The sequence below is a fragment of the Lepisma saccharinum genome, chromosome 29 (genome assembly GCF_977018435.1).
Source record: "Lepisma saccharinum chromosome 29, izLepSacc3.1, whole genome shotgun sequence".
NCBI classification, from domain to species: Eukaryota; Metazoa; Arthropoda; class Insecta; order Zygentoma; family Lepismatidae; genus Lepisma; species Lepisma saccharinum.
In genome coordinates, this window is record NC_139257.1 from 39,463,145 (window position 1) to 39,489,254 (window position 26,110).

A 26,110-nucleotide genomic window follows, 5' to 3' on the forward strand; every position below is an offset into this window, starting at 1 on the left:
AATTAGACTCCGCGAAGGTATGTCGCAGCATTTTTGCAGACCTTTTACAAGACCATAGGCACCAAGCCCCCCCTATGTTAACCATGTGGGGGCAGAGCCCCCAAATAATTTTGCTTAAGAGAATCTAATGTATTATTTTGCTCATCTTGTAAATTTTACTTCGAATTGTGCGACATTCGAAATGTTGTAGACCATCAACTTGGAGTGAAGGGGGGTGGGGGGGGGGGTTGACCAGATACAGCAAAACACATGACTTATTACAGCAAAACACATGACTTATTACACCAAAACACATGACTTATTACTATATACTAAGTATATAATTGTGAGTATTGTTAACATTTTTACTAAAAAGCGTTTCAAAAGAAGATGTGCATGAACTAGGAGAGTGGATGGGACGTTCAGGCTACAAATGGCTCACATGACATTCAGAATGAGATCATCGATATATAAGGGAGATCTGTTTTGTGCTCCATGCTAGCAGATATTAAAAGTCGGGAATATTTTTCTATTATGGTTGACAAAACTTGTGACATATCCATCCGTGAACAACTGACACTCTGATTCGAACTGTAAATGAAAATTTTAATAATTTTGAGGAATTCATGGTTTTTTACGAGATTCCGAACATTGATGCCACAATAATTTTGACGAGTTGGCACCCCTGTACAAGACCAATAAGTCTGAGAAGTATCGGCTGGTGTTGGTAGATTAATTCCAACCGATATATTCCGATACAGATACCACTGGTATTGGTATCGGCACAGCCCTACTTATTTTATTTCCAACTTGGTAAATTACTAGATATATTTATGTCTACCAGGTACAATACTAGAAGATCACATGTAGCACTCACAAAAAAATTTATACCACAAAAACACACGAGTACAAATTACAATCAACTACGTGACAGAAATAAATATAAGTTGAAGACATCATATTTACAAGTAAACTTTACTAATATCTATGCATTAACTTTAAAATCATTGTGCATTTTCATAACTTTATTCACCTATGTCTGTAATGAACATTGACATATATCTGATGCTTGCCACATGCTTCAAAGTGATTCAGACAAGTCAGCAGTGCAAAACATATAAATTTTTAAAAAAAAGTGCTTGTGCAAAGTGCTAGGAATTGATCACAAACATATATGCCTTAATAGTATTTACCTTTCTCGCGTAAAGTACATACATCTCCTTAGTAAGCAAATACAATAAAAAGAAGAAAAGTAAAGGAGAGGTATCACCATTCCATTCTTCCAATTATTTAGATTACATGGTTTTTTTAATTACTTTCACAGGAGAGCGGAAATATGACTCAAAAAAAAATATTCAAATTATGCATGTGATATTATTAGGATTATTATATTTTTTCGTTGTCTACACAGGACTAACACTTAATAGGAGTTTCAATTCCAATGATGTATTCCAGTGCACATTATACATTACAACGAAACATAATATACATTTTTAGGGGCTAAAACCAGATTGTGGTATACAAGACTATCTGGCAACTTAAGATATAAGTAATTATGTTCCACTATTTTGCTGGTATTGCACTTTCTTTTGGGTTGATATTCTTTAATAATACAGATCTACTACAAAAGGCCTCCCTGCCCTTATTTATATACTGGGTTTTCGTAAATGATTGTCGGGGTTTCCTCATTGTTGTAACCGATTTGGGTGAATGACACGGTGAACACAAATGCACGATATTCTTGAGAAACTCAACAAGTCTTGTTCCTTATTTGTTTCATAGACCTATGTTTCCAGATTCTGCCGCTAGGCGGCAGTTTTCCAAAATGGCGGATATTGCTAGTGAGAAGGCGTTCTGTGTCCTTGAATATCACGCAACGAGGTCCGTTACAGTTGTGCAGCGACATTTTCGTGCGCGATATCGGAAAGATGCACCATCAGACAATTCGATTAGAAGGTGGTATGCACAGTTCAAGGAAAAAGGTTGCATTTGCAAAGGCAAAAGCAGTGGTCGACCATCAGTGCCGGAACATGATGTGGAGCGAGTTCGTGAAACCTATCTACGGAGCCCGAAGAAATCGATTCCTGCTGGATCCAAGGAACTAAACATACCGAAGACAACATTATGGAGTGTTCTACGAAAACGGCTCAACATGAAACCATACCGCCTAAGTCTGCATCAAAAGCTAACACTTAACGACCGTCGGGAAACGTTCGCCAGCGATATGCAAAATCTCATGACTGACGATGACAATTTCATCGAGAATTTCGTTTCCACTGACGAGGCGACATTCCACCTAAGTGGAAAAGTAAACACACACAATGTGCGCATATGGGGAACGGAAAATCCTCATCAGTTTGTTGAATTGGTTCGGGACTCGCCTAAAGTGAATGTTTTTTGTGCTGTGTCACGAGAAAAGGTGTACGGTCCATTCTTCTTCATGGAGAAAACGGTTACGGGATTGACATTCCTGGATATGTTGAATGAGTGGCTATTTCCTCAAGTGGAAGAAGATTCTAACACCTTCATCATGCAATTGGATGGAGCCCCACCTCATTTCCACTGTGAAGTGCGATCATTGCTCAACAGAAAATTACCAAAACGTTGGATTGGGCGCGGGAGTGATGAGGATGAAAACCTTTTATCATGGCCGCCTCGTTCCCCTGACCTTTCTCCTTGCGATTTTTTTCTCTGGGGATACGTAAAAGATACCGTTTACTATCCTCCATTACCCACTACCATCGAGGAACTGAAAACACGCATAACGAATTCCATCAACAGTGTTACACGTGATATGCTGTCCCGAGTGTGGCAGGAAATGGACTATCGCTTAGATATCTGCAGGATATCGCGAGGCGAGCACATGGAACATTTGTGACTTTGTCATAAAAACTTGGTGAGTTTTCTAACATTTTGCAAAAAATTGCATGTATCTACCTTTATTACGTAAAGTACAGTGCTTGTTTGTAACCCCGACAATCATTTACGAAAACCCTGTATTGTATGCACAGCATGACACACTCAATAATGAAACTGTATGCTGTTCAAAAGAGCAGCATACCAAGTTACATGGAAAATTATATAGGGTTTGTCCGGAAAGTAATTTCGTATTCGTAAAGTTCGTAAAATAAAAAAAAATATCAAGATATCGTTACAAACGTTTCAAATTCTTCAAAGTATGCCCTCTGGGCATCCACACACTTTTGCGAGCGAGTTTTCCATGCACGGTACACATCCTGAAAGGCTTCGACAGGGACCTCTTTTAGAGCCTTTGTCATGGCAGTTTGGATATCATCAATGGTTCCAAATCGGGCTCCTTTCAGGGTGGTCTTGATCCTCGGGAACAAAAAGAAGTCTGCAGGAGCCCCAGGGGGGCTGGAGCAAAGTTGCCAATCTGTGCTTGGCCAGGAACTCTGCGACGCGCAGAGCGGTGTGGCTGGTAGCGTTGTAGTGGTGTTAAAAGCCAGGTAGCGGTGATCTCCTTTCAAGTGCGGACGACCCTTTTTCTTAATCTGTCGAGAACTTCCACGTAGTAGGAAGTGGTTTTTGGAATACTGAGAGTATCTGCTATCATCCAACACTCATTCGACAATCGGTATTTAACAGACCACGAATAAGACACATATTTTCGTCACTTTAGCTGGTTGACAGGCGTCCAGAGCGGGGGTCATCCTCCACCTCTTCCCGGCAATTTCTAAACAGCTTCAACCACCTGGAAACTTGAGAATAGGAGAGAGCAGAGTCCCCGTAGGCTTCCTGAATCATTTGGTGGGTGTTGGCGAGGCTTTTGTTCAGTTTAGCACAGAACTTGATCACATAGCGTTGTTCGATAATTGCATGTCGTGACACAAGCACTAACAGTAGGTTCACAGAAACAGCGATCCTGACGCTCTCAGAGTTCGGAGCAGACTGAGCTTGGAAGCGTTGTGAAGCTAAGAGTCCCCCACCTAACCCAACATGCTACCACTAGGAGGAGCGGCAGGCAAAAGACAAATTGCATTAATTTCTGGACAAACCCTGTATGTTCAATGTTTGTGGTACAAGATGGATTAGCACGTCGACATGTGAGACATTACATAGGGAGTGCATATCAAGCATATATAGTTTCACAAGGCAGCAAGTTAGTTTTTTTAATGCTTTGTTCTATTGCTGTGACTCATGCTGTGCACGCAACAGGTAAATGAAAACAGGGAGTTATTTTTCAGTAGCCAAGGAGGATTGATTTCAATCCGGTGAATGCATCACAAGATTTAAATCACTTACAAGATATAATTTATGGAATAATGTACATAACGATTTTGTAGATTTCAGAATCACTTTTCATGAAAGTACATTCATCATGATTTAAAGTTCATTAATTTTATAGGCAAAAATAGCAAACATTTTGTGAAGAAGAATAAAGAAAATACTAATCATGTTAAACCGTAAGTAGTGTCATTATCATTAAACTGTAAATAAACATGGCAGCTGATATTTTGCAAAATAAGATTTAAAAAAATTGCCAAAATTCACCTACAAAGACTAAAAATAAATATTTTAGGTTACAATTCTAAGTGTTTTTTTTTAAAAAAAATAAGAGAATCAATTTAAATAAAAAAAATCACAAATTATCATTATTTTTATCCACTCTGGCAGTAGCCTAATGTAACAAAAAGCAACCAGTCTTAAACTTAATGGTACTACAGTATTTGTACTATAAAGATACACAAGAATAATACAGTAAAACTCTGATCCCTGTTCCTCAATTCTCCTGTAGAATACATTCAATCCTCATGGTCCCAGTAGAACACAATTCATAAAATTTTATGCAGCAGGAACATTGTTTAATTATGGGTTCATCATGGCAAGTGTGGTAACATGGACAATTGCTAAGAATTTCTGTGCCCAATTTAATTTTAGAGAGCAAATGAACTTCAAGGCCTTCATCGAACATTTGTAATTTTATACCAAATTTGTATAACAATATTAGTTATCAGTATCCTTAACTTTTAAACCACTACTTGTCAGTATTAACACAAAAATCATGATCTCCCATCAAACAAAAGTTATCACAGCAATAAAAACTGAAGAATTAGTTCTAACAACGGTTTATTTCTTCCTAATAGTATGACTTACCTAACTTCTGTTCAGTGCTTAGACAATGAGGTAAAATTGTAACTAATAAACACTTTTAGTAGTAAGTAAGTTGAATAAAATTTAATATTGCATATTATATATTATAAAAGAATGTAATAATTAACATTAATAATGGCTGGATGGATGAAATGGAGAATTTACAGAACTGTTCAGTCTCGGCCCCAAGATGTTGCAGAAGATCTCTACATAGTAATGGGATGCGACTATCATTCATTCTTGAAGTAAGTTTCAATTACAAATGCCGACGTTCACCATTCTATGGCATGCTGGCAAACTGATATGGCAAGGCTTCTGTTGCTAACAGCCATACCTCCCACCCTCACACTACCACGGCAGCATATTAAATATTCAGATCGATCTGATACCACCCTGTATATAAATTTGGTGAATAAAAGAGAGTGATGTCCCAAGGGCTTCTATAAAAAGAAGAAAATAGGAAACACTTGCCATAAATTGGAAACGTTCAAATGGTGGTTATACCCCATTGCCAGGCACAGGGGGAAAAAAAGGACTGTATACATGGAAGTGAAGGTTGGACCTGCAAGGTTGCCAGGTCAAGAAAGAAGAAATGGCACAAAATAATATGGTTCTCTAGTCAGAATTAATATGATTGCAAGGGTCAGAGTGGGTTGTTGCACATTAGTGTGTGTGTTAGGGGAAAAGGGGGTGTTGGGATTGATTGATTGATTTGGTGTTTTAAGTTCGCTTTATGCACAGTAAGGCTAATTGGAACTGGACCTACAGTTTAGAGTGGGATTCAAACCACCATGTGTCTCCACCGGGTATCAACCCTGGGATCCCTTGATTACAATGCGAGAATGCTACCACTGTGCCACCGAGGAGGCCCTTGACAGTGTGTTAGTGCTGCTAGAATTGAGATGAGAAACATTACTGAGTACCCTTGCTCAGTCAGGTGATATGGTTGCCTCATGGCTGATATAAGAAGCCCTATCCAAGCACTTCCATATAGAGGTATTGTTGGATTGCGTAAAAGTGTGGATGATCGCCATCTGGAAGCAGTCATTGAAGGTGGTGGTATTATGGCTGTTGTCTTGGATGGCAATGGCTGTCAACCAAGAGGTTGAAAGCTGCAGGTGTCCCCAGTGGCGACTGTTGGCTTTTTTTAGGTGTAGGACGTTCTGGTAAAACAGACCGTAAGAGAGAACAGAGGAAAGACTGAAAATGAGTTCAATTAAACTAGCGCACGTATCACTTGTACTATGCATTAGTTGCAACTCCGTACCTACGCATGTTTAAAAATGATACTAGACTTTACCATTATGCCAAACACAGGTTGTTAGGTGCAAACGAAGTTCAAATTAGGCTAGGTTTAGAGCCATACTGCTGGGGCTGGCATCACTGAGTGAGGAAACCACTGATGTTTCCTATCAAACAATTTAACTTAGCAACCAGCTCCCCTCCCTTCTACACCTCTCACCCTTCTGTCTGTTGGTGAAGGATCAAACTTCCTCAGAAACAGGAAGCACCGACGGTTTTCGTGGCAGCTGGATCAAGCGAACAGTCCTGGTCAAATGTATGTACAGCACTTGTAATTTTAGAATGCACATTAAACTTCTAAAAAGTACAGAACTGGAAAGAGTAGTTTAAATGAAGCAATGGAGCAATCACACCTTGGTGTCCCCCTCCCCCCTGCACACACCAATCAAAGCCCCCACCACAAATGTGAATGTCACTTGACATGTTGCAGGTACATTTTGAGTGGAGGGTAAAATATTCTTTAGCTCTGTTAATCCCATCACCTCCTATGGTTTTCATATTCACACAGACGCACACAATTTTAACCGAGACACGGAGTAAAGACCATCCACAGACCACCACTCAAGACCAAGCCTCTTCTCCATTCAGTCAAGGATAATCTGGAGCTCCAGATTCCAGGAGTATTCCGTATACAATGCGAGTGTGGGACACCATATATAGGCCAAACAGGACGGACCATTGGACGATGCAATGAACATCAGATTATCCCCACCAGAAAAGTCAGGACTTGCAGAACACAGTATCACAGAGGGACACAGAATTTTATTTGCAGACATCAAAATAATAGCCAAATGTGTCGGTTACTGGGACCGACAAGTAAAAGAAGCCATAGCCATATCATGGGAAAGCACCAATCTTAACTTGAGTTGTACCCCCAAAAGGAATGGTCGGCACGCCACTGATTCAAGCTTCAAAATGCAGCGGTACCTTGAAATGACTATAGCTCAGAAACTAAATGCCCTAGAGATATGAAAGATATACCGTTGTACGCAGAATGAATCACAGATTCAGACGATATATAATTTATGCACATTCGGCGTACATATGGAGGGGGAAAGGGGGGAAATCCCCTCAAAAATACTTTTCTTAAAAAAAATTGTGTTTCCCCCACCCCACCCCCACCCCGAAAAAATGTCAAAATGCACAAAATGCAAAATTTATGCAAATTTGGCGTATATATGGAGGGGGAATGGAGAAAACCACCAAAAATTATTTTCAAAAATTGTCACTTCACCCAAAAAATGTCCTCGCACTTGGGCACAAAACGACACCTACGCACAACATTCACGGATGAAAAGCTAGAACGTAGTGACAAATGAGCGCCAATTCTTGCAGCTGCTTGAAATTCTATTTTTAGACAATGCTGGGTAACCCCTGTTGCCACATGTGCTAGCTTTCCTTCAGCGCACTTCGAAATTCCATTATCACAACGCAGATTCAACAACCAGTCTTCCCCCTCCCCCTCCCTGCTTGCGCCCTCATGGAAAACTTTCATTTTGACATCGGATACTGATAAACAAGCTTCCTTCGAATGCACTTAGCAGGAGGAAGTGAAAAGCATTGCTTTAGAACAACAAAGCCGGTCGTCCTTTGTCGGCAAAAAATTGACCTTGAAAAGAGATGCAAAAGAGAAGTCCCTTTTCCCGCCTTTCCCCCTCCATTTTCATGAAGACAAAAATAATGCAAAAAAACATTTCTGTTAAATACATGTGTTAGGAAAAATATAAAAAAATAAAATCAAAATTCTAGCCAAAAATAGAAAAGTTATAACGTAAAAACTACGACCTTGACACAGCGTCTCGATCGAGATGCTTGGTCCCCTGAGGGTTACTTTTGGGTATCTCGTTCGAGATGCTTGGGCAGCAAAAGGTTAACCTAGATGGTAACCCGAGAACACTTGTTCGAATAACATCGCCAGGAAAGCTACAATTCCTATTTACAATTTTACCCATCAAACTTTCATGTAATTTGAAGTTTTACAATGCCTGATCAGTGCTTCCACAGACAACTATTCTATAGAACTTTTATTTTGGGTCATAAATACACGAAAAGAAAAGGAAAAAGAACAAAATCAGAATTCTTTATGATTTCCCTTATAGAACAGCAATACAACACTATTGAATTACATATTAACTTTATACAATTTTTATCAAACTTTCTTACATCACTAATTGGATTTTTATACTGATTCCAGTATGTCGATTTCGACTGTTATGTATGTGTTAATAGATGGGAAATTAGCTTCATCACACACAAACTTTTTAAATTTCAGGCTTTTCAAAAAATGAGTTCATCCTCCTGAACACAACAGAAAGTGTAACAATCTTACGTAACTTCTTATTAACTTCTACAATGAATATATTCTGGAACTTTTTTCCAGCACAATTAATATATTCTGGAACTTTATTCCAGAACATGAAAAACTAATGGAAATTTCAAAATTAAGTAAATTCTGAGGATAAATATAAACTAAAAATCTAATGTGATTAGTTGATTGTACCAAGAAGCATAAAACATACATAAGAAATTTACTTACCAACAACTTCCAGTCTGGCAATAGCCGTGAAAAGAACAGTTCCAGTGTTGCTAATTCCCAAACAAGAATAATCTCCGGCTGCTGCTGGTTGAACATTGTTGATGTACAGAACTCCATCGCGGATTAAGTGATCTACAGGCATCTGGCCATTGTCCGCTCTCCTCCAGTCTAGGAAGATTTCTTCCCTGTTACCTGTGAATCATTTGATTAAAGACAATAAAATACTGCATTAATTATGTTGCAATGCAATCAAGTGATGATATACTATACTATACTATACTATACTATACTATACTATACTATACTTTAACCTTTTGTTGGTATACGTGTTTCACAGTAACGTGGTTCGTATACTGTGGAGCGTGGCACTCACATGTGGATTTCATCGTTTCTTTGCCCTTATTTTGAATATCGTTTTAAAAAAGTGATATCAAAAATAGTTTTTAAATAAGTATTGCCTAATATATATCACTTATATGTTGCAATGTATCTTATTTATTATATAATAACAAAATTATATTCTTGGCTTGCAATATTACTCATTACCTACTATGAAAGCCAGTTTATGAAGAAAAACAATTTTTGTAATTTTATTTGGAATTTACTTTCTATATTAACTAATTTGCATAACTTAGTAAAAAATTATAAACATTATATAAAAAATTACATAAAGTGTAAATAATAGCTGTAACCAAAATAAAAAATCCAAAATTCTTTAAGTTTTCGTGTCCTTTCTTTCCTTTTTCTTGACTTTTTTCCCCCCTTTCTTAACATTTATTTAATTGCCCCCTGTTTAGTTATAGTTGTAAATTAAGAACATACAAATTTTTATTTGCTGAAAAACTCCTACCACAAGGACTGTTAAGATGAAAACTAAAGCTGTACATTAACAAGAGACTTAAGACTTGCTATAATTATTAATCCAGCTCAAACATTAATGATCCAGACTTCATCCTGGGTTGGGAATGGCCACATTACTTAATATTTTTACACAACCTCACGCATACAATAATGTAATTATTAAGAAACAAAGTGAACAAATCTTTACCACAACTCAATACAATTTCAGATGTCCAAATATTCAATTTTATCAAATCCCAGTACAGTTAATATAACAATGTAAATTCAGTATACTGCAAAAAAATAGCAAAAATTCTTGACCACAACCATAATTTCTTGACCTATTATTGACTTTCTTGACCTTTCTCTTCATTTCTTGACATTCCTGACTGGTAGACATCCTGATCTTTTAGTATGGTTGACCAAACGTTGGGCCAACCACTGTCTGTTACTTGGGATGGCCATATACAAGAAGTGGGTCCAAACCCCTCCATTGGTTTAATAAACATTTTGCAGCAATTGTATAATCCAGCCAGGCAGCTTAGACTTTGTCAGCAAAATACACAGGATGAGGTATAGGACAGAATTCGGCACACTTATTTCCACATCAAATGGCAGAATGCCCAACAGCTTCCCTTATTGACACATAACAGACTGACATCACGCTATGATGCATCAGGTACCGGGTTCGTATCCCGGCCTGGGCATGGATATTTGTGAGTGTCCATTCATCAATTTCATCATATCACTCAACCCCATCTTCGCAAATTAGCCAGAAGTGGCACAAAAAGCGAAGAAAAATAAAGCAAATCAACATAACAGCCTGAGGCTATTTCAGGATTGCCAGGTGCCAATAAATTTACGTGAGTATTAAATGAAAATTTACCTCGAACTTGACACCTCATTTCCGCTCTTCCACCAACAGGAACTGTGAAAACATCGCTGGGCAAGAAGATTCCACCAGTACCAGGAGCTACACCAGGCCCAGGCTCGCTTCCACCACCGGCTGCACTCTCGACAATGAGTTGGACTCTTTCTTCGATTACTCCTGCAGCATTCCTGGCTGTGCAACTGTAGGAGCCTTCGTCACTTGTATCTACTCTGGTGATCTCGTAAACTGCTGTCTGAGGTGATTCACTCGTGAGGCTTGAAGTATCGCTGGAAAGGAAGCAGAAATATCCTTGTTACATGACTAAACTAAACCAAGACCAATATTAAATTAAAGTATACCATATTTCACAGCATAATTGTTGATGATTTTGTGCCATTTTTTTTTTTGCACAAAATACTTATGCACATATGTTAAAATTGAATATAGTGCAATTCGATGCACATAATTTCTTCCGGACAGTTTAGCGAACATTGTTCCAGTCTGAAGAAAAAGTCAGCACATTAGTTCTTATTCATTTGTGCATTATAGTTGAAATAGCGATGAAGGGTTATAAACTAATTTTTGGACCGAAAAGACAGGGTGCAACAATTATATGGTGAAATAAGGTAATTCCACATTTTAAGGGTGCTTTTCAGAACAATTGAAGGCTAAAACTAACAACAATTTTATAAGAAAAATACTAACATTATTATGTTAAATATTTACAAATACTGTACTATAGTAGAATTACAATTTTGTAGTTTGTCAACATGAAAAATTGGACAATTTATTTCATGGGAAGTTCAGGAAATCATTACTTATATTGATTTCATTATTACAAGTGCAAAAGAAGAATTTTTACATTACATATTAATTACAAATTTGTAAAATTCAACTGGCACTATTGCATTCTTTGCCGTGTCTACTATATAATGTAAAGTGATTACTTTTCGAGAGCCCTTAACAAGATAAGGATTCATTTCTATTCTGTTTCATTTCTCCAATAGGAATAGCTTGTGAATATCTTTAACAATATCATCTTGTAAATTTTACAACAGCAGTGCTTTTTTGTTTCTAACAAAGGCATTTGGTATTGATGCAACGTGGCGCGTGCATCTATTCTTTTGTTTGACTCTCCTCCAGCACTTCATTAAGTTCAAGTAACTCTCCTAATGGTTTTTCAGCGACAAAAAAGGTTTCGAACAATGAGCATCAGTGAAAGTTGTACTTGTTGCAACACCTGCCTTCTCGCATAGTATTTTCTTTTTGTTTGTCGTACGGTTTGTGAGTGATTTGGTTTTATTCAACGTGTCACAAATGAAAAAGAATGGTATCTTCAAGGATCTTTAATTTTTTTAATTTGCTTTCATATAAGTTCAAGTGAATTATTAAAATATTGTAATGAATAATCTCTTGCATAACATATTTTGTATTCATGAAAAACCATTGTCACCAATATAAAATAATAAAAGAATTTAAAAACTTGGAATTAGTGTTTTAAGCCACTTTATGCATATATAGGCTAATCAGCACTGTCCCTACAGTTTAAATTTGGATCTGAACCACTGTGCAATGTGTCTCGAAAATTAATAAAATAATCTTACCCAATAAAAATAAATTAAAGCAATTAAAAATAAAAAAATACATAAACATATAAAATAAAAACATTAAAAAAAACAGTCGTGCAGAACAAAATAAATGAAGCTTGTGAAAAAAGCTATAATTTGTAGAAAGTACAACATGCACCTGCTTGCGTAAATGAAGTGTGTGTCCTGAAAGGTTAATTAGCAATACTTACTAGAACTCGACTCCTGGTCGATGACGTGACCATGCAACTGATGGCAGAGGATCTCCTTCTGCTCTACATTCCAGTCTGATCCTCTCCCCAGCTCTGACTGTCAAGGGGTTCCTTGGGAAGCTTATTATCCTAGGAGCTGATTGGATCACGAGGGAGGCAACTGCACTAGTCGTGCCAGCATCATTCTCTGCATTGCAAATGTACTGTCCCTCTTCGGACTTTGTGACGCTATTGAACCTGTAATAATTTACAGAAGACAGACAATTAAAAAACAGGAAAATACATCTTTCAAAAATCAATTTACATCATCTTGCAAATAATGATTATTGGCCGATATGAAATTTTTCCTTCTACTAATAAAATTTACTGACAACAAAAACCAATATTCTAAAAATGTACACCTATGAAGGCACATAGAGGGGTGTTTGGTTAGGGTTCAACACATTTTCAATCTTCGCCACAGTAGAGGTGATGTTATCAGCACCATTCTCCTGCCATAATGCTATTGGGTAAGGCTCCTCCTGCCATGATATCATTGAGAATATGGTAGACAGTTGGAGAATTTTTAATGTTTGTCTTATGTAGTTAAAGTGTGGAAAAACATGTACTGTCATTGTTGGGTTAATGAAGAACATTACAGTTTCTATGCTGAGAACTATATTAGACCATCTTGCTCGGACGAATACAAGTGATGAACATAAAATCGCTTCACACAGACTACAAAATATATGGTATTTCAATCCTTGAATTTGATATAAACATTAAGATTTATTCATAATGCAACCTAGAGACAATGCAACCTACAGACATTCAGTGAAATAATACAGGGTGTCCCAGAAGTCTTTCTCTGATTTCAAACTTTATTCATATCCAGTATATGCAAGGTAGAGATGTGAAATTGGTGGCAAAATGTTGGAAAACAAGTTCTTCTGTTGCAGGTTTGAGTAACGTGGCTGTAATATAGCAGTGTCAATACCCAGAAAACCAGAAACAAATCAGGAAAAAGCTCAGCATGTCCTCTGGTATCACGAGACCCAGTCACCAATAATAGTGCAGAGGAACTTTCAAATGTACAGAATTCTTTCGTCTAGAATATCTGCCATCAATAAGTTGGTATTTAAAAAATGGAATATATCTTCATTCCCAAATCCTGTCAAGTCCAAGAAACATTGTATGGAAAGATGCCACCCGATGTCAAGAACATTAATTCCGGATTCCTTGGCACTGACACTGCTACACTACAGCCACATTACTCAAACCTGCAACAAATAAACTTGGTTAGTTTTCCAACATTTTGGCACCACTTTCACATCTCTACATTGCATATAGCGGATATGAATAAAGTTTGTAATCAGTGAAAGACTTCTGGGACACCCGGTACATCTAGTTGGGAATAAATTTAAATATTTTAGAAATTAAGATAAATGTTTACATTTCTGCAATGGTCTAGTTAGTACATCCACAGTTAAAATAATAAAAGTGCTCATTTTCTTGAAGTGACTGAAGTTTTTAATAATCAAAGCTTTGACACATTTCACATATATTTTTCATTAGCTATATAAAGAATACAGTCCTCCTCCATGGCAGTGCATTCCAAGGGTCTGTGCTTTGTGCTCCGACTGCGGGACGGAATGGTTTCAAGTCTGCCTGGGTTCAGTCTCTGGGTTCTCGGCCTGTGTATAGTGCCGGTGGCAACACACCAATGTGAGAAAATTGGGGAGCAACGAGTGTGTAGCATAGCCCGGTCATAAAAATCTCCTGTAACGGCTTGGGTTTCGACATGCTGACCCCACGTCACACCATTACCAGTTGAAGATCTCTACACCTCTACGTCGGATTGTGGGTGGGAGACTGGCAGTCGGGAGATAGGCCAAGGCCCTTCAAGGGGGGTTGAGCCACGAGTTACTATTATTATTATTATTATTATATAAAGAATACAGATAATTGAAATGTAACAATGCCCTTTGTAAATGGAAGGAACTGTTTAGAACTTAATTGTTTATTTTATTTCATTATTGATGTAAGTATTGAAAAGGACATTTGAAATGGGTTAAAATGTTGAGTATTGAAGACGTTCCGAGACCACAAAAAAAATTAAGCTTTCTACTACTTCTGAAACTTAAGATAATTGCAAGTAAGTAATTTGTAGTTTTTCTGTAATAATGAACTGTGGTAATGCAAATATTTTACATCATAATACAACAGGCTACAAGATCTAATCTAATTAACCAAGTGAGCAAATGGAAAGTTCACATACCTCAGCACTCCTCCTGGAAGTTCCTCAATGCTGGCTGACAAAGGTCTTCCATCAATACGACTCCAGCGTAGACGAGGTGAGGGAATGCCGCCTGTCACTCGACACTGCATCAGTGCACTTCCTCCACTCACAACAGTCTGAATAGATTCTGGATATAGTTCCACAGCAGGTGGCTCTCGACCTAGAATTAAAATGTACTTTTAAAAAAAACATTTCTAAGATCAGATTGGGTAATCAAAAATGCTGAAAGTAGTTTGCAAATTAATGTCATGTGCTTCCAAAGAAAAATAAAACTCAAGACCCCTTGATTACAGACAATGGATATAACCATAGCTTTGTAAGAAAGAGATTATAGGTTCAATCCATAGCAAATGCACTTGGCACAGTCAATCAGAACCTATATTAAATTGTTTACATCTTGTACAGTCACAGACATTTCTGGGTTGTAACACTCTCATTAACTTAAAATGTAATCATTACAACCCAGAAGCGTTCATGACTGTACGTCCAGTCCTGACTAGCCTTTCTGTATAAATAAACGTGGACTCAAAAACTTTAAACTTTGTCAATATTAGGGCAATGCATTAAATTTAAAAAAAAAATTGTTTCCAGATGAAACTTTATAAGAGAATTAACTAATTTAAATCCATTCAGAGCATCATTCTCAAGCATGTAGTGACACAGCAAAGCACGTTTGGTGGTGGTTATTGATTATGACGAGATACAAAATATACTTATATGACACAAGGAAGATTTTAGCATTATACTCATAGTAACTAATAAGAGATGGGACAGATTGATTTCTGCAATGTTACTATTAGCAATATATATATATTAGTGTATTATTCAGTGGTAAAGTTCCTGATACACACTTCTTTTTAAAGGCAAAACTTGCAGTCAGTTGGCTTTCAGATTCTTCAGGAAGACTTGATCTTATATCACATCCACAGAATACTGGTTATAAACATTTGTAGTATTACGTTAGCACATTATCAGCATTGGACAAAATTTTGCATAATTTCATCTCTACTATAAAAATATTACAAAAAGCCTTTGAAAAGGTTCGCTCAGTCTATCGACCAGGTGAGTTGCGGAAAAGATTCCAAGCTTTTCGGAGCTAACGTCGCTCTCATCATGTGTCAACGTGATTATGAAAAGAAACAGAAGAATCTTAAATTTACTATTACTACTTCTACCCTGAAGATGAGAGTGACGTTAGCTCTCGAAAGCTTAGAATCTTTTCCGCAATTCACCTGGTCGATAGCCTGAGAGAATCTTTTCATCATTCGTCGCCAGGAAAGCTTCAAGTCTTACTTCAAAAAATCCTTTGTTTGCCACATTAAACATATCTAAAAATAATACTGCTAAATTTATGAATAATATTTTGTTTGTATTCTTGTTCAACATTTCACAAACATGTCTATATCAACAGTAGTCCTGAGCCTATGCCAGTGGTCTCACCAATTCCAACCAATACAAATGTTTGAAAATTGTACAAATAAAAATTGTTACTGCTCCAATTATATGCACCAAATTATCAGCTTTGGTTTAAAGTATTCACAAATTTCCATAGAAATATCAAAATCTTGTTATGTACTCTCAAAATCTGGTTCACACACAATTCTGGTGCAAAATAAAAGGATGGTACAATAGTTGTACAATTGCCAGTATAATTAGGTACAATAGTTGCATAATTGCCAGTATAATTAGGTACAATAGTTGCATATGTGCCAGTATAATTAGGTACAATAGTTGCATATGTGCCAGTATAATTAGGTACAATAGTTGCATATGTGCCAGTATAATTAGGTACAATAGTTGCATAATTGCCAGTATAATAAGACTCCTTGAAAGCAACATGCTGCACTTTTCCAGACCATGAAAGTACCAGAATGCATTAACACCTTATACTAATATAACTGCAACACTGATACGTCGGTATCAGTACTGGCTCAGAACTAATCAACAGTGACTCAAGTGCAATAAATTACTTTCAAAAGTTAGAAGCTGTAGTATTATGGCATTATAGCATACCTCACTGAACTATTGTCTCCCTTGCATAACTAACTGAGAAAAAACTTACGTTCAACTTCAACAATAGCTGATGCTTGTGCAATTCCACCAGCGTTCTCTGCAGTACACACATACACTCCTCGATCTCTCACCAGAGCATTAATGATTCTCAGCAGTGAGCCAGTAGTCTATAAAAGATAAATATTGAGCTGTTATTACTATAACATTGAAGATGTTTACGTGACATATTGGGGCTCAAACAAATTAATTATAGCATGACTTGTATCTTGTGCCAACCTGATTTTGAAAACTGACAGAAGAATCTTACATTTGCTATTACTGTATTGGCTGATGAATCAAGTTTTGAATTTGAAGTGGTGCAATATGCCACCACAGCTTGTTGCAATCATGTGTGTGTGTGTGTGTGTGTCGGGGGGACAAATCAGAATTCAGAATATCAGCCTATTTGTGATGTGACGTGATCAGCACCATGCTTTGGATCAGGGTTGTTAAAAGGGCCAGAAATTTTAAATAAATACAATTCCGGTCCAGGAGAGAAAAAAAGCAAGCATAGATGGGTTCTGAACTGTAAAGACCCTTTTATCTATAAAGTATTCCAATTCAGTTGAGGAACCATTTCCCTGGATCAACTTAATATGCTCGAGGAACCTTTTTTTTCTGATCAGGAGGAACCTTTATTCTGAATCAATTTAAATCCGGTCCAAGTATTGTATTGAAATGAAACAATACACAACTTGGACCAAATTTAAATTGTATGAAAAAAAAAAAAAAAGTTCCGGTCCCAACAGAACCCATTAGAATTTCTGGGTTCCTGGTTCCCTTTAACAACCCTGCTCTGAATACCATTACCTCCCCCTCCCAGGTATCCATTTATTAGAGGCAGGGTGAACCCCAGAGCCACTGCATGCAGACACACAGCTAGAAAAATTCCCACTCACCCCATAGGAGTTGGAACTTAGGTCACCCGTGTGTCAGTTCAGATGCACTACTGATCTCTGATCTGACAAGCATAATGTTTACAATGAACCATTATGTAATGTTGAAGAACTTTAAAAAGATCTAAGATCAATTACTTACGTGCGTGAGTACGATTTGTCGATCAAAACAACATTTCAGAGGTCGAGACTGACTCCTTCTTCAGGTTAATGCGTATTCTTTCATAACGGATTCTTCTTGTTTAAAAAAAATTACTAACCATTGTTATAACTGTATCTTTAGTCAAAATGAAAATAAATGTCTGATGAAAGGAGCGTGTGTTCTCCTGAAACGTCACAAAGAAAAACTGTTTTCTTATGCTTGTAATAATCGTAAACTACGAGAAAATCATTCTATAATGCAAGCAATGCGTACATACAAGAAAAACTACGATTTAAAGGTTATGGTAAAAAAACACTTACTGAAGAACCTGCATTGTAGCTATAAAAACCATCATATGATATGCGCGGTTTTAGATTTGTGTGTGGACAGAATGACTGCTTTTATAGATACAATGCGGGTTCTTCAGTAAGTGTTTCTTACCATAACCTTTAACCTGTATCCTCAACTAACACTTTCATGTGACACCATGTTTGGTGCCTAAGAAATACGCATTAACGTGAAGAAAGAGGCAGTCTTGACCTATGAAACTTTGTTTTGAACGAACACGTAAGTAACTGATCTTAGATCTTTTTAACACGTAAGTAACTGATCTTAGATCTTTTTAAAGTTCTTCATTATTTAGCTGTGAGTAATACGCACATCACAATATGTTATGACATTATGTAATGAATGTCAACCTAACATGCAATAATTTTGGTGTTTTCTTGTACCCTTTTCACAACTACACAGTCACAAGTTTGAACCTAAAGGTCTTGGACCCTAGTTACTGCATTCAAAACAACACTGAAGGAATGAATATTATCATGATGGCAAAATATTAGATATTCACAAACTTCTTCAACATAAATGTTTTAAGCAATGAGCAGGTAAGATCTAAAAGGCAAACTTCTCCTTTGTGCATTACACTTGTAGCAGATATAGTCTCCACATTCTCAATATCACCTACAGTAGAGGTGATGTAATCAGTACCATGCTCCTGTCATCTTTACCTTCTTCAGGAAAACTGACAAACTCCAATACACCTATTTCAGGAATCAAATTTGGTTCACCTGTGACAAAGTTGGATGTTTTACTAAATGCAGTTGTCAACAAGTGAGATTATAATGCTTTTATTTTAGAACAAGTGAGATTATCTTGCTTTTATTTTAGAACAAGTGAGATTATCTTGCCTTTATTTTACAACAAGTGAGATTATTATGCTTGTATTTTAGAACAAGTGAGATTATCTTACTTTTATTTTAGAACAAGTGAGATTATATTGCTTTTATTTTAGAACAAGTGAGATTATCTTGCTTTTATTTTAGAACAAGTGAGATTATCTTGCTTTTATTTTAGAACAAGTGAGATTATAATGCTTTTATTTTAGAACAAGTGAGATTATCTTGCTTTTATTTTAGAACAAGTGAGAATATCTTGCTTTTATTTTAGAACAAAAAAGAATCTCTTTCACTCCATTACATTCAGAGCTTCTTGCCTTGTTACATTATATCTTTAATAATATTACAGTTGTTCCATAAAAGTATTTCTTAAAAATACTATTCCACAATGGGTATCAACTGTACTGGTAGACTCAAAATGTTATTAAATTACCTGAATGTTACTTGGAAGTTCTTCTCCAACTTTGCTCCAGCGAATTGTTGGATTTGGATCACCTGAAGCCAGGCATCTTAACTCAGCAGTTGTACCCTGGGAGATTGTTTGACGATCAGGCTCTATGCGTACTGTGGGTGGTGCTCTGAAATGAATTAAGACAGGAGAAATTGATTAACATGCGTAAAGACTAGGACCAAAACACACTTAAAGAGCATTTTCGGGTCTGCTACAAAACTTTTCATTTTGCAATTTAATTACCTATGTGATATATGAATCATAATGTGCAAGACAACCTGAAGGTTGAAGTGAAAAAACTGCCTATGAATGCAGAGAATGTCAATAAATGAATAATATAGTTTATGGCACACAGAAAGTTACATAAAAATTTTCTTTTACTCTCAAATTTCTATAGCTTTTAACTACTTTAATGCAATACGATTGAATCTTTTGTTAGAAAAGTATTTTTGTTTCCTGTAAGTCTAATTACAATTCATTTGATGTACAATTATGAGAAAATTGTCATTGTTATAGAATCATTAAACCACACATAAAATTCCTATAATTTACATTCATTTCCGGTAGACAATTCAGATTATGCCAATATCCAGTATAGAATGGAATAGAATGGTCCTTATTTAAGCAGGCATGTTTTGGCCTCATGGGCCATTTTTACAACCAACCAGAGGAAATATGCAATGAATGGTGGATGTAGTGGTAATGTTGTTGCCTTGTAATGAAGGGATTTAGGGTTTGATCCCCTGTGTAAGCAAACTGCACATTGGATTGGCATTTGCACCCTCTTCTCCCGTTATTTGGAAAAGGGCGCAAACCTTTGCATTGTTTTCAAAGAGTAGACCTTTTGCAACAAAGTGAAACTTCTTACAAGTCTCTAGTCCTCATGCAGGCTGAAATATGATGCAATACGTACAATCCTGCATTTTGGCAAAAATAACTAATTTGCATATTAGAGAATAAATTAGTATATCTCTGAGACTATTTGAGCAATCTACTTCGGATAACTTTTGTTTGAAAGCAAAAACATCGGAGCACGCGACCGTGTACAACTCAGAAAGCCCAAGTGAGAAAAACTGGGTTGGGAGGGGCCAAGTCTCCAAATTTCAATGGAAAAAAAAATCTGGCGTTCGCCCCCTCTTCTCCAGTTATTTTGGAAAAAGGGCGCAAACCTTTGCATTGTTTTCGAAGAGTAGACCTTTTGCAACAAAGTGAAACTTGTTTCAAGTCCCTAGTTCTCATACGGGCTCAAATATGATGCAAGATGTACAATCCTGCATTTTGGTTAAAAATAGCTAATTTGAATATTAGAGAAAGGGGGAGGGGGTGGGTTTTCTTTAACATGACATTTCAAAGTCTTATCTCAACATCTGTCAGCATTTACAACCTCACATACAACTATGAAGGTCCTAAAAGCACGTGAATGTTGTAATCAGTACCATGGGTCATATATGACCCATTGGCTGTTTTCGCCTATACTTTCTATGGGTCATATATGACCCATTGGCTGTTTAAAGGTTAAACAGTTGGTCCAGTCCAGATTTACTTATCTTGAGCATCACGTGGAGTCTATAAAAACAACACAACGCTGATTATTGGGATAAGGTGTAAGTTGTATGAATTTGAGTTTGTTTTTCAGCAAGTCCCCCACATTGGAAATTTACTCTTGACTACAAAATACAAGCCTGTGTGAAAGAATGATTGCAAACGTATGTGAAAGTATGGATTCAAACCTGTGTGAAAGGATGGTTACACGGGCTTGTGCTTGTGATGTAGCTCCTGAAGATGTCACCGCTGTGCATACGTAAATGCCAGAGTCTGCAGGTGAAGCATTGAAAATGGTCAGCACACCATCTGAATCTTGAGCTGATGCTGGAAGAGGAGCATCCGATCTGCTCCATCTCATGGAAACACTTCTGTCTCTTGCACCCAAACACGACAGCCTCACGGTTCCTCCCACTGGTCCTTGGTAATCAGATGGCTCAACGTTCAGCTGAACAGTTGGTTCTCCAGGAGAAATGGAGCCTTCTACAAAAGAAACAAGCCTTCAGTTAGAATATCATTAGCAAGTAGGTTGATTACACCGCTCTGCAATTTGAAATTTTTTTCTTGATGTTTTGGTTTCGAATGTAGTTTCCCCCTAATTTCGGGGCGCTGATTCCAAATATGTAACCAGTTTTCTTCTATCACGTCCAGATTGTTGAAAAAAAGAAAACAAAATTTGCATATTGAACCATTACCGACATATATTTATACCCTTCAACAAGATCATTGCCATGCTTAAAAACGTGGTGTATATTATAATTATGTAATTGTAAACACAATGTACGTACAGTTCACAAGAACTACCAACAAGTGATATTATTTAGTGACCTCACTTATTTTACAGGCAGGAATTTTCGTCTTTTTGAACTTGTTCCTAATGCATGAGAAGTACTTTCCCTTTTCAGGGACCAACAGTAGTCTGCCATCATGTTCACAGTCCAACCACCATGGTATCTTCTTTCCATGTATTTGAAATCCTGATGGTAACGTTTACCCTGTTCCTCGCTGTAAAATCCAAGACAGGTATCTGGAAAATAGTCAATGTGAGCAAGTAGGAAGTGTAACTTCAAACTCATGTTACAACCTAGTTTTTTCAAATTTTCCAACATGGTGTTCAGAATGGTTTTATAAGCTGGACTCCTTCCGTTTCCTAGGAAGTTTTTTACATCTTTGTAGCTCTCCCAGGCTTGCTTTTCCGTTTGGCTCATTGTATCCTCAAAATGGGGGTCACACATTAATTTCCTGATCTGAGGTCCAGTAAAAAGACCTGCTTTAAGCTTATCTAGGGTCATTCTCTGATAAACACTCACTGTCCTTATCTAGGGCACGTACAAACTGGCTCATGATACACAATTTAATGTGTAGAGGAGGGAGAAGAACTTTTGTGGGTTCCACAAGGGGCACATGCATAACATTCTTTGTTCCGGGTGTCAAGGGTCTTCTGGTTGGCCATTCCCGCCTTTGCCAGTGATTTTGTCTGTCTCGACTATTCCACTTGCACAGGAAACAGGGCATTTTTGTGTATCCCGTTTGTAGTTCCAGTTAAAGGTTGATAGCTTTGAAGTCACCACATACAACCCACCCATACTCGGAGTACTTCACACACTGCAATAGAAACTGCAAACTTTCATATGATTATTTCAAATAATAGAATAAGCAACTGGTACAGATCCAAGAACATTGCCATTGTGGAGTAACACACCTTTCAGGCTGGTTACAGAAGAATCTATGAAAAGCCTCCATTCAGAAGTTACATACTTTACACCAAGCCACGTTACAAGTTTCGGTATGTCATTGCACAAGATCATAGACCTTTCTTCTGAAAATAAAGAAACTATTTCTTGTTCCCGGGATCTGTAACATGAAAATGTTAGTGCCAGGTAACAATAAATGTCTGTCTTTCAGTACAGAAGCTAACAGTTCAGAACTTTCCTTTGGTGACGCAAGATCACGTACCAAGTCATTCAGTGTGGTCTGACTAAATAAGTGTGGGGTATTATCACTTGTACTGATCCACTGATGTCCGTTGTATCGCTTACAACTTCCTTTCGAGGCAATGTACAGCTTGAAGATGGACGAGAAGGAATAGGTAGACTTTCATCATGTTTGATGGGTCTCATTACAGATCGCAAATGTGGATCCACTATGTCACTTTTGTTCTTCGCACTAAAACCTTGCACTTGAACTTGACAAAAATAACAGTCATCCGTATGGTTTAATTGTTCCCTCCATACCATTGACAGAGGAAAATATAATTTCTCTCTTTGTCCATTCATACAGAACCTCAAACCTTCAACACAAGTCTTACATACTTTCTGGGGTACCCATGGTTTATTTTCATAGCCACGCACAAGTCCAAAATACGCAAGGTAGGCTTCTTTGACGAATGGCGTTATCTTTAGTCTTTTTTTACACAACATGTACTTCCCACATATGTAACAGAAAGTGTTCGGGTCATTTTTGCAGCCACGTGAAGACATTGTTGTCCGAATATACGTAATTTGTCACTTCATGCAACCGTTCAGCACTAGGAATACAAATCACTCAACCACCTGTGCAACAAAAAACAGTTAAAATAGTGTTGCCAGATCACATACAAAGGTGTAATCACAATTTAACTCTAAATACTCTCCATGCCCTCCTATGGTATATAAACGGGACTTTTATGAAACACAAATTCCTGATTTTCTCGAAAATCTGACGTGATAGGAAAAAACGGATTGCACCGTTGAACTCAGCGTGAAAATTCCATTTTGGAACACTCATTCATTTGAAAACCTCATTTTTTGCTGCAGAGCAGTGTTATCAATATCATTAGCAAGTAGGTTGATTATCAATATCATTAGCAAGCAGGTTAATTATCAGTACCATAACTACAGGTGGTGGTATTGTTAGGAACACCTTGCTACATGGGGTGTAAGGGGTGAATCTTTCCAAATGTCAACTTCATCTTTCATCCACATCTTCTCGATTAGCCAAAAAGTGGCAGAAGAGCAAAATAAAATGAAACAATGAATCAATTATAAACATTCTTTTTCTTCCAAAATTTCAAACTGAGCAGTTTTCAATTGTGTTACCACTATTTTACATTTCAACTATTACTATTGATTGATTAATTTGGTTTATTTTACTTTGATTTTTTGCCACTTTTGACTAATTGTAAAGCTGGTTATGAGTGATGATATGATGAAGGGACACTTACATAGAATACCAATGCCCAGGCCAGGATTCAAACCTGGGACTCCAGGCATTTTAGCATGGCATTCTAACCAATATGTCACGGAGGTTGGCTCAACTATTACTATTATGTTATATCGTTAACATGTGTAAAATATAAACATTGTTCTTTGCAGCAAATATCAAGTTCCTGGCTTTAAAAAATTGTATGCAAATTCTGCTTCTTCATTGTTCTGTCTGAGAATATCATAAACATCACCCACAAAATCAAGTGTCTGTCAAACACGTGGCTCATGTGATCAACAAGATGAGTGGTCAATTCTCGATTTTGCCTCCTGTAGCATATGCTTATGTGAATGCTACTTCATCCATTTCATCTCACATCACTCATCTTCATCATGACAATCATAAGTAGCAGAAAACCAATAAGAAAATTAAAGTGTTTAATCATGAAGAATATGATGATACCACCACAGAAGGAGCATTACTGGATATGTAAATTAACTCTTTACAAAATGTTACTTTTTGTGAACATTGATTTAGACATACTTATATTCCTTCCATGACACAAAGGTAACTGTACATTGTGGTAACATTGGAAATTGCAAGGAATATCTATTGCATATTTCTTACCTCTCACTAGAAGGAGAGTTCTTTGTACGTCAGAGCCGGATGGATTTCTTGCCGTGCAGTGATATTCAGCTTCATCAGATCTTCGAGCTGAATGTATCCTGAAAACTCCATTTTCAAAAATGGCCTGAAATAAATAAGATATTCTTAGTATGAAAGAGTTTAACTTTTAGCTAACTGTTGGCGTAACATGTCTAACATGAACAACAGATATGTGTGTCACTTGACAATGCTTCATCAGATCAGAACTTGGCGATGAAGAATCCTGCTAAATGCGAAATGTGGGCTATGAAACAGTTTCTCCAGGCAAAAGGTGAATGTCGTTCGTCAAAATGTGATGAAGTGGTGTTGGGCCTTTGCAGGTATCTATGACAAACATAGGAGCTGGAGGCTATCTGATATCCTTGTTAAAGGAATTGAAGGCACGACACTACTTTGTCATATACTGATGATTAAATAAATAAATAAATAGATTCATAATGTTACAGCAATGTGATGAATATCGGCTAGACGACATTCACTTTTTGCCTGGAGAAACTGCATCACAGCAATTGCCGCAGCCATTTCCAACATGTGAGACTCTCACAAGACTCAGCGTAGCACTGCGAAGGCTACTGGAAAGAGCAAGGATCAAGGTTACTGTCGGTGTTTGTCACATTCTCCCTAAGATAAATATCCGTTGTATCTACTTTTCTGACATGCCTCACATTATTATGCCTACATATCTACTGGACAATCAGCTTTTCATCTTTACCCATAATCGTAATGAGGAATGGAATTTTTCTACTTTCCAATCTGCCAGAGAATACATGACTTTGGATGTTACAAATGGAAATCAATCACAAATTTTAATGTTAAATTATTTGAGTGTTATAATACCTCTGGATTTATCTGATTGTTTTGTCCACCAGTCCACCTAAGGGTGGGAGCTGGGTTTCCACTTGCTTGGCATCTAAACTCCACAGGCTCTCCCTCCCGGACTTCCAGATATCGGGGCAAAATAGTGACTTGAGGTGGTGTTGGTGTTGAGCCTGTCAAAAGAAAAGAATTGCAATAACATATGGTAATTTACATCAAAAAGCATGCACACATAATGCAGACGAAATGAAAAGATTTTCATGTTCAATGTATGCACAGTTTGACTGCAGAAGACATACCTAGCTCGAGTGTGTGAATGCAACTGTGTGACAGGGAAAGTAGGAAGGTACATACATGAAACAATGCTGTTGATTTCAGTTTGGTATTTTCTTCATATGCATTTGTTTTCTTTCATTATCACTTTTTTACTACGCATGTTACTATGCCTGAAACTTTTATGATCTGTAA

At 37.1% G+C, this 26,110-nt stretch overlaps 1 protein-coding gene across 19 annotated transcripts in view; it reads right to left on the reverse strand.

Moving 5' to 3' along the window:
- trol (terribly reduced optic lobes) overlaps positions 1 to 26,110 on the reverse strand; it is a 1,072,318-nt gene that overhangs the window by 113,611 nt on the left and 932,597 nt on the right. For all 19 annotated transcript variants that reach the window (XM_083114888.1, XM_083114893.1, XM_083114886.1 and 16 more), the window contains 9 exons: positions 25,664 to 25,815; positions 24,788 to 24,911; positions 21,166 to 21,460; positions 19,418 to 19,562; positions 16,779 to 16,896; positions 14,696 to 14,876; positions 12,439 to 12,675; positions 10,656 to 10,927; positions 8,930 to 9,121 (listed from right to left, as the gene is read on the reverse strand). In XM_083114888.1, the coding sequence (XP_082971014.1) occupies positions 8,930 to 9,121; positions 10,656 to 10,927; positions 12,439 to 12,675; positions 14,696 to 14,876; positions 16,779 to 16,896; positions 19,418 to 19,562; positions 21,166 to 21,460; positions 24,788 to 24,911; positions 25,664 to 25,815 (1,716 nt within the window). The remainder of the gene's footprint in view (positions 1 to 8,929; positions 9,122 to 10,655; positions 10,928 to 12,438; positions 12,676 to 14,695; positions 14,877 to 16,778; positions 16,897 to 19,417; positions 19,563 to 21,165; positions 21,461 to 24,787; positions 24,912 to 25,663; positions 25,816 to 26,110) is intronic.